General features: G+C 47.5%; 6 protein-coding genes across 6 annotated transcripts; 2 read left to right on the forward strand and 4 right to left on the reverse strand.

The window, feature by feature from the left end:
• Positions 1-902: 902 nt before the first annotated feature.
• Positions 903-5,031, forward strand: atg26 (uncharacterized protein; the record flags this gene model as incomplete). Its single annotated transcript, XM_056643393.1, has 3 exons — positions 903-2,180; positions 2,230-4,752; positions 4,816-5,031. 3 exons carry the CDS (start codon positions 903-905, stop codon positions 5,029-5,031), a joined length of 4,017 nt encoding a protein of 1,338 aa, XP_056502805.1.
• A 1,423-nt stretch (positions 5,032-6,454) lies between these two features.
• Positions 6,455-7,367, reverse strand: N7469_004474 (tubulin-binding prefolding complex subunit PAC10; the record flags this gene model as incomplete). The annotated part of the gene is made up of 4 exons (XM_056643394.1): positions 6,455-6,550; positions 6,632-6,865; positions 6,962-7,199; positions 7,345-7,367. The coding sequence occupies 4 exons, from the start codon at positions 7,365-7,367 to the stop codon at positions 6,455-6,457; spliced, it is 591 nt and encodes a 196-aa protein (XP_056502806.1).
• A 169-nt stretch (positions 7,368-7,536) lies between these two features.
• On the forward strand, positions 7,537-8,477 carry N7469_004475 (TMEM199/VMA12 family protein; the record flags this gene model as incomplete). The annotated part of the gene is made up of 2 exons (XM_056643395.1): positions 7,537-7,803; positions 7,869-8,477. 2 exons carry the CDS (start codon positions 7,537-7,539, stop codon positions 8,475-8,477), a joined length of 876 nt encoding a protein of 291 aa, XP_056502807.1.
• Positions 8,478-8,846: 369 nt separating this feature from the next.
• Positions 8,847-10,425, reverse strand: N7469_004476 (allantoinase alX; the record flags this gene model as incomplete). Its single annotated transcript, XM_056643396.1, has 2 exons — positions 8,847-9,866; positions 9,928-10,425. 2 exons carry the CDS (start codon positions 10,423-10,425, stop codon positions 8,847-8,849), a joined length of 1,518 nt encoding a protein of 505 aa, XP_056502808.1.
• A 1,663-nt stretch (positions 10,426-12,088) lies between these two features.
• Positions 12,089-13,574, reverse strand: N7469_004477 (uncharacterized protein; the record flags this gene model as incomplete). Its single annotated transcript, XM_056643397.1, has 4 exons — positions 12,089-12,621; positions 12,690-13,271; positions 13,327-13,442; positions 13,507-13,574. Coding segments are annotated over 4 exons (1,299 nt in total), but the record flags the coding sequence as incomplete, so codon positions are not given.
• A 1,056-nt stretch (positions 13,575-14,630) lies between these two features.
• On the reverse strand, positions 14,631-15,143 carry N7469_004478 (mitochondrial 37S ribosomal protein uS14m; the record flags this gene model as incomplete). The annotated part of the gene is made up of 3 exons (XM_056643398.1): positions 14,631-14,693; positions 14,753-14,924; positions 15,025-15,143. The coding sequence occupies 3 exons, from the start codon at positions 15,141-15,143 to the stop codon at positions 14,631-14,633; spliced, it is 354 nt and encodes a 117-aa protein (XP_056502810.1).
• Positions 15,144-15,157: the final 14 nt, after the last annotated feature.

Here is a 15,157-nt window from a genome sequence, read left to right on the forward strand (position 1 = left end):
ATGACTATCTCCCATTCTAATAGACAAGCCACCTTATGCGCATAATATTATTCCCAAGATTGTTATGGGTTAGAATTACGGCAGAAAGAAAAGTAGACAGAGGGACAGCTAGGTAGTTTCAAACTAATGTTTCGACACTGTATGTGCCTGGATGAGATCCACTATACTTCGTATTGCTTTGGTACTGATATTATTCGTCGTCGATCTTCCCCAATCTCTCTCGTTAGGACTGATATAGACAACGAAAAAGGAATGGGATTATAATATATCTCAAAGAGATACTTTCAGAAATCGGGAAAAGGGATCATATTTAAAACATCAAAGTACAAATATCCAAATGGCACGAACTAGAGATCCAAAATGACATAAGCGCATGGCATCACCTGACAGCGCGGCATGTGATGGCATCACCGAGTCTTTTGCAGCTGATGCGCCTCACTTTGTTCCCAGTCGGGCTGACACTGACTCACTCACGTTTGCTCAACAAGCTTTCTTTTCTCTCGCTCGATCAAGTCGCGCCATGGCGCTTGTATAGCGGGGTCTTTGATTTCCTTATCGATCCCGCTGAGCTTCTCTTATCGAAACCCTTTTGAAGCTGTTGGGCTCTCGTCGTTTGAAGTCCGACCGCAGAAAGCCCTCCACATTGATATGACCCCGTCATTTGCAGGCCTGCCTTCTAGGAACTGATGCCGAGCCCGCCTGACGTGGGCGCCTATCGTTTGAAATACTTTATCAGTCCTGAGCTGTCACCTGCAACTACCAGCCCGACCGCTACACTTCCAGGGTACCCACCCTATCTATACCCTAGCGATTTCTAGCTCTTCTTGCCTTTTTGTTTGATCTTTCTTGATTCTCGTTTCCATCTTTTCGGACCTTGCATCTCATAACATATATGATTCGCGATGAAACCCTCAATAGAAGACGCCAAGCGGCGGGGCGGCCATCGCCTGAGTGCGAGCATGCGACCTACTTCTACAAATAGGTTCTCTCCGGACCAGCTGCCTGATCGTTTCAAGGATGGTGATGATGCTCAGTTTGATTTTACCGCTCCACCTCAGGGTATGGGCTCTCGCGATGGCAATGTTCACTACATGCAGCAGTCACTATTCGGCATGATCGCTGCAGTTGGTTCTCGGTCCGATTTTCGAAGACGTTTCGACGATTCCAGTGACAGTGATGGCGAGCTCGAAGAATCTTCGTCAAAACAGCAGCATCCGACTCCTTCAAGCCGAACAGGCTCATCCGATCGACTTCAACGTGAAACAAGCATAGGAACGAATACACTGGCTGGAAATGAAGAGCGAGGACGGCAGCATCGGAGGACAACATCCGACAACAAACTCTTGCAGAAAGGTTCGGGCTTAAGATCGAAGGATAGGAGAGATGGCCCATCTAATCTCACTGCATCTACCCTCACAATTCAGCCAAGGCGCACGCGCAGTGCTACGCCACGAGCAGCCCCGGTTCTCACTCGTATGGTGCAAGCAAAGAGCCGTTTTGACGGCGCCACGAAGGAGAATACGCCTTCGAGGTCGAAATCGCCAAATGAGGACCGACAAGAAGCATCTGTATCTGCTCTCTCCATCCGATTAATGGAAATGTTTGGGTTCGAGAGACCGGAGAAGGTTCTGGTAGAGTATGCTTGTTCTTTCATACAGAGCATGCTTCTTCAGGGCTATATGTATGTCACAGAAGGGCATATTTGCTTTTATGCATACCTCCCAAAGAAGTCCAGCGAGCCAACCAAGTCTGGCTACATCTCGAAGCGTGGTCGGAAGAACCCAAAGTACCATCGGTATTGGTTTGTCTTGAAGGGGGATGTCTTTTCATATTATGCGGACCCGTCAAATCTTTACTTTCCAAGTGGTCATGTAGACTTACGATATGGGATCTCGGCGACTCTGGTGGATCCGAAGACTGGCAATGGAGATGCAAAGGATTTCCAAGTCACCACTGATCAACAAATCTATTCCTTCAGAGCTGATAGCGCGGCCAGTGCCAAAGAGTGGGTGAAGGCGTTACAGAAAGTCATTTTCCGAACTCATAACAAAGAGGACAGCGTCAAGATTTCATTCCCAATTGAGAATGTGATTGATCTGGAAGAAAGTCCTATGTCTGAATTTGCAGAGACGTTCAAGATTCGAGTGATTGATAGCGCCGAAACTTTTGCGATCGACGAAGTAAGCTTGCATATTCTATTCTCTTCTTCATGCGCTAACCGCTTCGCAGTATTTCTTCTCTTTTTTCAATTCAGGAAAAGATGCTTTCAAGTATATCAAAAGCTTGGTCTGTTCTTCTCCTGCAATGACCAGACCGGAAAGATCATCTGAACGAAGCGACGAGAAGAATCTGCTTCTCTCGAGAGCCGCGGAATTCGACCATTCACAGAGACGTAGCTCCAGTGCCGATAACGATTTGAAGGGCTCTGCGGACTCATATGCCCACTCCGCCGGTCAAGAGACAGAATCATCTCGTATCGTACAGTCACTCACCGAAACCACCGAATCTGCCAGTCAAATACTCAATCGGAGCGATGTATTTCAATCCCCAACTATGTACTCTCTGCCGAGACGCTCGTCCGATGTGGATGACATAGCTAGACGCCGCTCTGGCGATACAGCTCGCTTTGCGGCAGCTAGACTTGGCGATGCGGCACCACATGCTGGAACAGGCCGTCGGGATAGAAGCTTCGAAAATGAGCCATTTCCTCCCGAGTCCGAGAGCTACAAAGTTCCACCTTCCAAGGAACATTCGAATATTCCTTTCAACGATATTGTCAAAGCCGGAACTTATCCTCTTCAACGAGCTGCTGGATTTGCGGAATACTTGAAGAGTAGGTCTAGGCAGATGAGTAGTCTCTTGGCAACCGAGTCAATGGGCTATATCGAAAAGGTCTCTGGCATGTGGACTGGAGATCAAAGGCATTATGGCGAGACTGAAGAAGTGCTTCCTGATGACAAAACCGCGGACCCCGAAGATCATGAAAGGGGATTGAATCATGGCGATCGCTTCCGAGATCATTTTGGTCTTCCTGCCACTGAGAAGTTGCAGGCGACCTATTACACATATTTGCATCGGGTTCTTCCACTTTATGGCAAAATCTATCTCAGCGAGAGAAAACTATGCTTTCGTAGTCTAATTCCTGGCACTCGAACGAAGATGATCCTTCCGTTAAGAGACGTCGAGAATGTGGAAAAGGAGAAAGGTTTCAGATTCGGGTATCATGGGCTAGTTGTTATTGTTCGCGGTCATGAAGAACTGTTTTTCGAGTTCAAAAAAGCCGGTGTCAGAGACGACTGCGCTGTCACCTTACATCAGGGCCTCGAGACCGTCAAATTTCTTATGGAATCAGGAATGCTGGCTGAAGAGGAGCGGGAGCAGGTTGAGGCAGCAAAGGCCGAGCACCGCTTGTTACTTGAGGCTCGACTTGATGGTCCCGAAGAACATGATTTCCGACCAACATTGAGTGAAGATTCGTCTGAGGTGAACCCGTTTTTTGATGACACCCGTGCTTCTATCATCAATTTCAAGCCTTCCGAACCCCTCAGGATTACATGCCTTACCATTGGCTCCCGTGGTGACGTGCAACCCTACATTGCTTTGTGTAAGGGACTTTTAGCTGAAGGTCATAAGCCTAAGATTGCTACTCACGCTGAATTTGAGCCATGGATTCGGAAACACGGTATTGATTTTGCTCCTGTAGACGGAGATCCCGCTGAACTGATGCGGATCTGTGTGGAGAATGGCATGTTCACATATTCATTCCTGCGGGAGGCTACATCAAAATTCAGAGGATGGATTGATGATCTCTTGTCATCGTCTTGGGCGAGTTGCCAGGGCAGTGATCTTCTGATTGAGTCACCTAGCGCTATGGCTGGAATCCATATTGCAGAGGCTCTTCGAATCCCGTACTTCCGGGGTTTTACCATGCCATGGACAAGAACCCGTGCTTACCCACATGCCTTTGCAGTGCCAGAGAATCGAATGGGTGGGGCTTACAACTACATCACGTATGTGATGTTTGACAACATTTTCTGGAAGGCCATAGCGGGACAGGTCAACAGATGGAGGAACGGCGAATTGGGACTGAAAGCAACCAATTTGGACAAGATGCAGCAAAACAAGGTTCCTTTCCTTTACAATTATTCCCCTTCCGTGGTAGCTCCGCCTCTGGACTACCCAGATTGGATTCGCATCACTGGGTACTGGTTCTTGAACGAAGGTTCAGACTGGGCACCCCCTCCAGAACTTGCGAATTTCATTTCCAAGGCTCGTGCAGACAACAAAAAGATCGTCTACATTGGATTTGGGTCTATTGTCGTCTCGGATGCGGCAGCTTTGACAAAGACAGTCATTCAGTCCGTCCAGAAAGCAGATGTCCGGTGTATTCTCTCAAAAGGATGGTCAGATCGTCTTGGTGACCCATCAAGTGTAAAGTCCGAGGTTCCCCTTCCACCGGAGATTTTCCAGATCCAGGCCGCCCCTCATGATTGGTTGTTTTCTCAAATCGATGCAGCTGCTCATCATGGAGGCGCAGGAACAACCGGTGCTAGTCTTCGGGCCGGTGTGCCTACCATAGTGAAGCCATTTTTCGGCGATCAGTTCTTCTTTGGGTGGCGAGTTGAGGACTTGGGCGTTGGTATCTGCATGAAGAAGCTCAATGTCAGCGTCTTCTCCCGAGCTCTCTGGGAAGCTACGCACAGTGAACGAATGATTGTCAAGGCTCGGAATATGGGAATCCAGATTCGAAAGGTGAGTGAATCCGGAAAAGTTAATGATAACCTCTTGCTTTCTAACACAATTTTCTCTATATAGGAAGATGGTGTTGCGACAGCAATCCAGTCTCTATATCGTGATCTGGAATATGCGAAGACCCTCGCAAAGCAACGTTCGAATGTTTCATCTACACCCTTTTCACCGACACCTTCTGCCAAAGCGGCACCGGACCATGAAGATGATGATATTGATGATATTGAAGAATGGACTTTTGTTTCTGATGCCGAGAAACTGGCACCCGGCATGTTCAAATGAGACGACCATCTACATACAATTACTCCGTCTCCCTTTTTTGATCATTCCGTCGAGGTCTCGTACTAAAACATTATGAGCCCCGGGAGCATGACTTATGACTGCATGATATTTCTTTTGATGGTGTTCCCGGCGTATCTCATACAGCGTGAATTGGCTTGATATTTTGGGCATCGGCTTCATTACACTATACTTCTATTGATAATTATCGCTTAGAGATTCTCATGTCACAAATTTGCTTTGAGTTAATCGCTTTCACACTTCTTTTAGGAGGCATATGAGCTAGTTCATTTATTGAATGATTTTTTTTTGAACCTTGAATATCTACTAGAATGGTAATATTCTGTTGGAAGTCCTAGACAGTCAGGGGTTACAGTGATATAGCATAAAAAGGTATAAAGAAGGGTAGTTTCGAACTAATGTCATGACACTATAGGACTCTATTGGCGTCTCGCAGGTTTTTATACCTTAGTGTTTTCAATCCTTTCTAGCTTGCTATCTAATTGTGTCTTACTCCTTCAAAGCACCAGGGGGATAGCCATTCTTCTGCCGTTGAAGATGCCGTCTTTCTTTGGCTTTATCATCATGCCGCACTCACAGCAACCTGTTTAGGAAACAACAGATGTTTAGAAGCACTTGTTCTTTCCTTTTAGAAGAAACCTACATGAAAGTGGAAGGAGCCCACTAGTTCCTGCCTTTTTCACTAAAACAGGGCAGCGTAGAAAAGAAAAAAAATCCATCAAAACCAATTTGTAAATCTTAAGCAATCATCCACGCAATGACAGCCGTTAACACCTTCATGGTGGCAACAATAATCTGACCCTACAAGAGGGAAAGCCGAGATCTTCTCGCCGAGCTAGTCACAATTGGTGCTGAACATGGTACCCAGCCCATGAATCACATTGGATGGAACATCGTCAAAGTTACTGTTGGAACCCTAGGAAATCAAAGATTATTTAATCGAAACGAGATGTACAACCAAAACCACCTGTGGAAATTCCGAGGGATTGGCGCAATGTCATCTGGTTCACGAACCAGACAAATGCGCCAACGGTGGCTACAGGACTGTAGCCACTGTCACAGCCAATCGATGAGAAATGTAAAGAATGCTTCGTCAGGAACTACGGAGGCTATCACTGGATGTTTTATGGAATTGACTTGACATCACGGGGTGACTATACACTTTTCTGGCTAATGGCGCATGGTGTTGTTCTTGTTTATGCTCAAATACATCCGAAGCCCACTGTTTGCTATGCTTTATCGATGATGACCTCCACTTACTCATTGTCGCTGGCATACTTATAATCGACCGAATATTTCCAAGAAAACGAGAAACTTGGAAGATTGCAACACCCAAAACGGTCAAGCATCATTAGGTATAAGATAGGAATTTTTTATTTTTGCTGTCCAAAGGTTCATATATCACTCAAGCCTTTTGTCCGTCACTTTTACCCTCGGCCTTATCTTTCCGCCGTTGCACAACATCCCAGTTGTATACACGGGCCGTGGCAACTTCGAGTGTCTAGAAGATCGAAAAAGTCAGCGGTTATACTTTTCAATCTCGCCGCAATAGCGACGACCCTCACACACGGGGTATACATACCGTAATCTGCTCCCGCAAGAACTCCAGGTCCTCCTCGCAGTTAGCCAAGCTTGCCTCAGCAGCAGTTAATTTCTCGGCAAGCATGGTCTCGGCCTCGTCCAGCGGGTACGCGAGCATGACATTCGCGCCGAGCCAGAGGTAAACTTCTTCCATATCCTTTGGAGAAATAGAGGCACGAGAATAGAGGGTATCATTCAATTCGAAATTGGTTTCAAGATCGGTATCAGGGCTGGACTGAGAAGCGTGAAAAAAAAAAAATAGTCAGCTTTCTCAATCACTTGATTTGGATTTTGCCATTTGGCTTTATAGGAAGAGCGAAGATAAACATACTTCCTTGCGCAATTTCAAAAACCGCACCATCTCCAAAGTCTTTTTGATATCTGGGATCTTCTCGCGCAAGCCTGTGCCGCGACGTTGGGTGTTGACCTCCATAAATTGATACTTGGAAATCATCTCTTGGAATGAGCGCAGGGTAGGCTCGACTTCCTCTCGCGAGGAGACATAATCGCTAACATTGTCGATGAAAGGCGCTACGGGGATTCCGCGCGGGTTGGTTTGCGTTGTCGACCTGACGAGATGGAGGGGTTAGTCGGGGGCAACTTTTGGATGTGCAGTGATCATTGGCGGGGCAATGCCTCAAATTAGGGGAGAGTGGTAAAAATTGCGACTGCAGCCATTGGACACAATTGACTAGCATGGATCTGGATACTTACGCCTTTGATTTGGAGTCCGCCATGGCTGGGCGATGTGGTTGTTAAGAAGTGAAGTGGGGAGAGCTCGTTCCGCGAGTTTCGGCCTTCCGCTCTCTTTCTCCGCCGATCTCAGGTTCTCCGCTGTCTTCAACAACCACGACGTGCCACTTTTACCCACTTAGACTTCGTTTGTTCGGGGGTGAATTGCTCGGAATGGTCTGTCTCTCTGTGACGGGAAGGATTCTCAATGCGTTTGAGTTGATTCCGGCCTCGCGTCGAGAGGAACTCGAGCTCCCTGCCACGTTGGAGCTCCACGGCCCGATTACACATGAACAACTGCTGCGACTGTCGAAGCATCTAAAGCACGAGACTGAATACACTGTGTCACACGAAAGCAATGCCGAAACCCCAACCATCCTTAGCTTCCTACTCTGCGGCACAAAAGTTTACGTTCCTCCCCCGCCAAAGAAACCAGAACCGGTACGTACTATGGATATTCCATGGCTATGCTTGTATTCAAGGCAGCGTCACTGACAGACCCTTAGACTCCGGAATACCTCGAATCCAAAGCGCGCCTCTTAGCCGCCGCCCAACAGGCTGAATACGAACGACTACTGAACCCATCCTACACACCTAGCCCAGATCACGCTGACCCTTACTCCGCCAATAATGCCCCCATCTTATCGGAGGACCCTCTCACCCCATCTCTCGTCCTAAACATATTCCTATCCGTCATAATAACCGGGTTCAGTGTCTATTGGGCCCTAACTAAGTTCACAATGCCACAAATACTATCCACGATATTCTCAAGATGGACTGGTCCCCGCGTTGATGATGAGTATCAAGCTGCTGGAATATCGGATGCGGTGCGGGTCCTCTTGTCAATTTTTGCGGCGCTTTCGGTTGCAGTCGCAGAATCTTTCCTTTATGTGTTTTATATAGGGAAGATTGAGAGGGCCAAGGTGAAAGAAAGGAAATTTAAGGAACGGAAAGTTTTCGTTGAAGAGGTCGGTGATGGTGATGGCGAGGAGAAGGACGATGCGGTTAACATTGATGAGAAAGAGAAAATATGGGGGAAAGGTGTTAATGGAGGCGTACGAAGGAGGGCACGGGAGAAATGGGAGAAGGAGAATGATGCGAATAGCGAGAAATAAGCTGTGCAGCGGTATTCAGAGCCATATTGAAATATTGTACCATACTAATTTCGGAAATATACACTATTATCCTTCCAGATATACCGATATTTCGGATTGGATTGATGTGAAGTCATGAATATAAGCTTTTTTTTTGATAGTCTATGCCTAAGCTACAACACGCTGTCGTTACTCTAAGGGTATGAATGCTGTTCAGTCATTAGTGCTCGTCACAAGGGCCACTGACCGAAAACGAGATGCGGAAAAATGAGGTGGAACGAAATATCAAGTGGCGCTGGCGATCTGCCAAAGGTCAACTTGTCCCGGGTTCGAAGACAAAAGAGATGCAGGAGAAAATTAAGGAAAGAAAAAGAGGAAGGGGAAGGGAGATCAAACTCGTTTCTCGAGTAGGAGCTTGCCAGCCGGACCCTTATCACCGAAGTTATTCTCACGGCTGAAGACTCGCTCACCACGAAGCCAGGTCTCACGAACCATACCGCGCAGAGTGCGACCTTGGTAAGGAGAGCACTTGTTGCGGAAAAGCATAGTGCTAGGCTCAACCACCCACTCGGCAGAGTCGTCGAAGACACAGATATCCGCATCGAATCCGACGCGCAGATCACCCTTGCGAGACTCAAGGCCAACTTGGGCAGCAGTGTTGGCACAGCAGAGACGGACTACGTCTTGCAGGGCGTTCTTGGTATTCTCGTCATCTGGGGAGGGAGTCAAACCCTTACGACGGCTGAGCTCGGTCCAAAGAATGGGCAGGCCTAGGCCAACGGAGGAAATGCCGCCCCAGGCCGAGAGGAAGTTACCGGTCTCTTCCTTGCCAGAGTCGACATAGCCGGGGATGTGGGAGGGGAGCTGCTTCAGGTTTGGCGTGCAAGGAGAGTGGTCAGAGACAACAGTCTTGATGACACCGTCACCGGCATGTTGCTCAAGTTCAGCCCAGAGACCATCCTGGTTCAATTGGGAGCGAATAGGTGGGCAGCACTTGTGGCGGGTATCACCGTCGCGGATCTGCTCAGAAGCGAGAGACAGATAGTGGAAGCAGGTCTCAGCAGTAACCTTGACACCGCGGGCACGAGCTTCACGTAGAATAGGAATAGCCTCCATGGCAGACAGGTGAACAATGTGCAGCTGGAGATTGGGGGCAAGGTGGGCCATGGACATGATACGCTCAATTGCACACGTCTCGAACTCCGAGGGTCGCGAGTCCAGGAAGGTGGAATAAGCCTCGAGAGGGCCAGTTGGGGCAGCTGGAGGTTCGGACGATTGGACTTCGGCACTAACGGACTTGGTGACGGGGGGAACCATTTCGGCGTGGAACATCAATGTTGTGGGTTCATCTGCAAGTTCAGCCATAGCCTTTTGAATATCTTCTTGGCTTACAGCGGGGAACTCGTCCACCTGGGAGAAAATTAGTAAATATGGAGAGAGGAGACATCTCGTCAATTGGATATCAACTTACGCCACTATCAATCAGGAAACCCTTGAAGCCACGAACACCCTCATGAACAAGAGCTTTAAGCTCGTGGGCATTTCCTGGGATAATACCACCATAGAAACCCACATCAACCCAGCACTTGCCTGCAGCAGCGTCAAGCTTCTCTTTCAAGCCCGCGACGGTGGTGGTAGGCGGGATGGCATTCAGAGGCATATCAATCACTGTAGTGACACCGCCAAAGGCAGCAGCCTGGGTGCCAGTGTAGAAACCTTCCCATTCGGTACGGCCAGGCTCATTCAGATGAACATGGGCATCGACTAAACCGGGCAGCAGGACATTTGGCGAGTAGTCGGTATAAGGAGTGTCGGCGGGGAACTCCGAAGCCGGGATCACGGAGTCAAAGACAGCGGTGATCTTACCGGTAGTTCGGGAGATGACAACCGTTGCCGAAGTCAAACGGCCGGAGATAACGGCGCGTGACGAGGCCACCACAGCAATGGAGGGAATGTTAGCTGTCGCCATAGTAGCTTGTTCAGGGGGGGGCTTGCTCTATTTGATTGCAGGCCAGTAAAATATCCCGTGTCAAGTTGTCCCTTCGACCACTCGGTAATGGCGTTGGGAAAGCAAAGAGAAAGTGGAGTCGTAAGGAAAGAGTACCCTTATAAAATAGACCAGATAAGACTTCCTATTATGTGTAGGGAGTAGAGTCCAAAAGCAAAAAAGCCAAGAAGGGTAAAAGGGAGGGATTCAAGTGGGATTGGTCTGATAACAACGAAAGTTGAGGCTTATCTGGATGGAGGGGAAGAGAAAGATAAGCATGGGTCCGGGGGAGGGGCGAATACTTAAATAACTGAGAGGGTCTGGTCTTTTTTTTTTTCGAGGGAAAATTTAGAATCCGAGAAAAAAAAAATGGAGACGGGGAAATGCGGTGGTCCACTGTTGGGGGTAGAGAAAAAAAAAATTGCAGTGCCGAGATGCGAATTGCCATCGAGAGATTCTGATTACTCGATACTTTTTGGACGATTGGAAAAAGTCCGGGTGCTGCACATGATTCAACGGGAATATCTTTGCCAGGTCGACCGTCTGAGCGTAGGTACGTACCATCACGAGGATTCTGGATTGCTTTCCTCCCAGAACCTTTCAGAGAAAGAGAAAGAGAAGTACACAATGTACATAGTACGACTGTAAAGTATAGTTCCGTCGGTGATCTCCTGCTCTGTCGAATTGCGAGAAGAAAAATGCGGGATCCATCGGGCACCTCCGATGGAGAAGAATTGCGGGTGGACTGGCTGGTTTTATCGCTTACTCGATCAAAACTGTTGTTAGTCTCCGCCTTTCCCTTTCTTTTACTCGATCGATTCTGCAAAGAGTCTCTCGTCTTTGCGTAGCTCCGATATGATTTGAATGTTCAAATGGAACTGTGCCCCTCCTCATCTTTGATATTCAATTCCCGATCGGCGAACTCCGTCCATTTTATTTGATTAGTACAGGCCATAGTACTAACTATGTACCGCATAGTAAACAGTTACCACGAATATTCCTGGTGGTTCTGATCGAGTAATATCAACCCACTTTGGAGGGGTTGAGATCACTTTTCATATGGAGTCTCCTCATTATGACGATAAAATAAAATGAGCTGATGACATACAGAGATGTGAAGAAGGGAAGTGGTTTCCTTGCGGGGAAATGGGTAATACACGGTGCTTTACACGTACCCCGTACCCTACATAACTAGTACAGTATGAAGGTGCCACCCCTTGTTGACCGCGACTCAGACCGTGCTTGATGGCGCCATCCTCCACCAATACTTGTGATCTGTTGGCTGTGCTGGGTCGATCAGCATCCACTGTCAATATGCTTAATACGACGTGTGGTGCTGACATACGCTGAATCCAATGCCACAAGGAGAGGGTGCTGCAGAGATAATGCAGAGGACTATTCAAGGAAAGATCTGTATAGAATAAGGATCGGAGCTACATTCACGAATACCTGGATGTATTCTACTAGAATTTAAAAACATCAAGAAGCAAAGCCCTAAAACGACACTTTGACCTTTTGTTATTTTTTTTTTACTCTTGCCATTTCCATTTCTTCAGTTTCTTTTGATCATTTTGTTGATTGGCATAGAATCGCCATCGGATCTTGGAATCTAGGTAGGGTTGGCCTTGTCCACTTCTTACTCACATTGCTCTGTGATCTGCTCCAGACTATTTTGGCTCTTGGCCGTCGTTACTGGTGGCTCCTCAATACTCATTCCGGCGGCCGCCTTATTCGCATCTTCACAATCCTTTTCCTTTCCATGTGTGTCCTCTGGAATAGCACTGCACTCATGATCTTCCCCGTCACTCACATTCAATTTTTCCAGATCCTCCTGCGTTTTCTCGTCCAGGTCTTTGCCGATGATCACAGTCTGCTCCTCGTAAGCGGGATCCCCAGAGAGCTTATCAAGCCAATGAAGCATCTCACGCCATGCTCTAGAGAGGATGCATTCGGTGTAGCAGTCCTCCCCCGACGAGTAGCAATTGCATCCATAGATTCGATAGTCGGAATGGCGGGTGCCCAACTCGTCACTGGACAGTACATAGCCACGACAGCGAGCAGACAAGAAGGCTGTAAATGATTTTGGATCGGTTAGGGTACTCATATCGACATCATTGGTAGTACTTTGGAGAGGATCGCCCAAGCAGATGCCAGAGATATAGAGACGCCAGCTCTCCCCTGGGACTGTTGATTAGCATGGATGAGACGGTAGCTGCTTGCTTTTTTAACAGAGATTTGGCACTTACAATTTGCCTCGAGATACTCAATTGCACCTAAGCCGCCCTCAGATATACCGATGATATCAATGCGAGTCTTCTCGTGGAGACATGGACGAAGGACTTTATTGAAGATGTGCTGGATGTGCTCTCTCCAGCCTTCGTTGCCGGGAATCTTGGTTCGCCAGCTCATGGCTGGTGGACCCCAGTTTCCAGCAGGACGAGGGAGGGAAGCCCAAGTGACGCTTGTCACCGCACGAGCGCTGGCACAGTTCCAAAGGAGCTGACCAGTGTTAGCCAGAACAAGTGCATTGTCTGTCCTATTATCCTTCTCTCCTAGAATGGCCCTTGCGAAATCAACAGCACAGCCCTTGTTGATTTGCTCGTTGCTGATTATTCGGTAAGCCCAAACCCCGAAGTCCTGTATGGGCTCTCCAAACATAACAATGATACGTGAGGTTGTGCCAAAATTGTCAGACACCATGATTGGGACATGCGCCTCATCTGGGTGGCTTTGTATGATCTTTCCATCAGCCTTTTCACGCAAAGGAAGACGCATCGCTTCCATTCCAGCATCGCGAAGTCGATCGATGATTACTTTGCGAATGCAGTCTGTGATTTTGGAGCTGTGTTAGCCTAGGCAGTAACTAGGATCATCTTTTCTCACCATTGAGCGCCTCGCGCTGCTTGACATTGAAACGGTCATTTCGATTGATCCTGTATTGAAAGGTTGCTTCCGGATCACTGATCTTACGAATCTGGTCATTGTCGTTGATGAAGTACCTGGGACAATGAACAAATTGTTAGAGCCAGCTGGTAACGGAGAATGGCCGAATGAGATCCTCACCCCAATTTCCTGAAGTCTGATGGGTAATATGGATCTTTGGGAAGATCCTTGTTTCGGTAAACAAACATTGCTTTGAAGGTGAAGTGAAGCAGAGCAGAAGCGATTGAACACTACCGAAATGAAGAATTTCAGGATGATCTTTGGGATGCATACGGGGGAAAGTAGAAGAGGAAGATGGGAAGAGATAAAAAGTAAAGACAAGAAGAAGAGGAAGGTGCGAAGCATCCGCTGTTTCCTAATTCGGGTTATTGTGATTGCGAGCAAACTGCAGCCTCACAAAGGCAAATATAGAACAGATGGTGAACAATAGATATCATACAAACAGTCAACAGTCATTTCCAGAGAACGGAAAAACAGATGTATTGAGTAAACCATACTGTAGAGAATATCCTATACAAAAATCCGGAAAACTATCCCAAAATTCATGCTACAGATCAACCTAAAAAGGAAATCTCCAATAGAGTCAAGGTTTCTTTTCCCGATGATTGAATCACTATCCCAGGGAGAGAGAAAAGGGGGGGCTATATTCTTCATTTTCAGCATCTCTGGGCTCTCTTTCAATTTGCCCAAATTTGATCAAATGGACTGCTGTTACTATCAGAGGTAAGTCCCCAGACAGCAAGCCAGTTCAATCTTTTATATCTTTTCTTTCCTACATTATGACTCAAATTCTTTAGAATTAGATGACACAGAATATAATCAAAGCAGTTGAATACAGGGTTATATTGAATAAAGCCCAGATAAATATCAAATTGTACGGAGTGGTAGTCATATAATAAGTAATCTGGACTCTGAAGGTCCTGGATTCAAATACATAGTACATAAAAAGGGTTAGCTCTTAAACCCGCTGTTTCCTAACGGGGTTGCTGTGGTTGGCAGCAAAATGTAGCCTCACAGGGACCAAAATAGAGCAGCCTGCGAGTGAAGAAAGCAATCTGAACGACCAGGCCGTAGATATTGCGTCGAGAGTGGAATAGAGAAGTGGCTTGAGAACAGAAAATGAGATATTTGATAGTATTGCTTAATATACAGGCTCCAAATGAAGCGAAGACGAGAACGCCACGGCGCTATTCAACCGACCCAAACCTTTCATGTTGATATTTTTCCTCAGCACATTTCTGAATTTACCAGCTTGCTTTCTTGACACCTGGCAGGTCACCAGCAAGTGCCTGCATACGGAATTGGAACTGGAGACTTGGTCAGCAATGTCCATGGTCAAATCCACTCCATCTCTGCAATCACTCACTCGATTGATTCGGAAGTCCCGGAACACAGCACGCGCTGTTCCTGATGCCACGCAACGGTTCTTAATCTGGGTAGGGCGGGTGTAGGCGTGCATCTGAGAGAGCTGAAGTTGGGCCTGGGCTCGGACTCGCTGGGGAAGGCTGGTGTTGCGGATCATGTAGCGGAGTGCTTGCCTGGAGGATTATCATGACACGTTAGCGACAACAAACTCTCAAGCAGGGACACGTTGGTCTGGGAATGACAAGAAGCTTGTCATGGCGCAGAGTGTCTTACCGTTCAGGCTCAGTCTGCTCGAAGGCATTGCGCTTGTTGTGGTCGCGGATCAAACGGGTATTAACAAACCCAGAGAGATCAAGCTTCTTGGGACGGAACATGGACGCCATTTTCGACATGTTGGCGGTGATTT

This window comes from Penicillium citrinum (assembly GCF_028827155.1).
Source record: "Penicillium citrinum strain IBT 23319 chromosome Unknown utg000003l:1.0-4596430.0:1.0-4598250.0, whole genome shotgun sequence".
Classification (NCBI taxonomy): Eukaryota; Fungi; Ascomycota; class Eurotiomycetes; order Eurotiales; family Aspergillaceae; genus Penicillium; species Penicillium citrinum.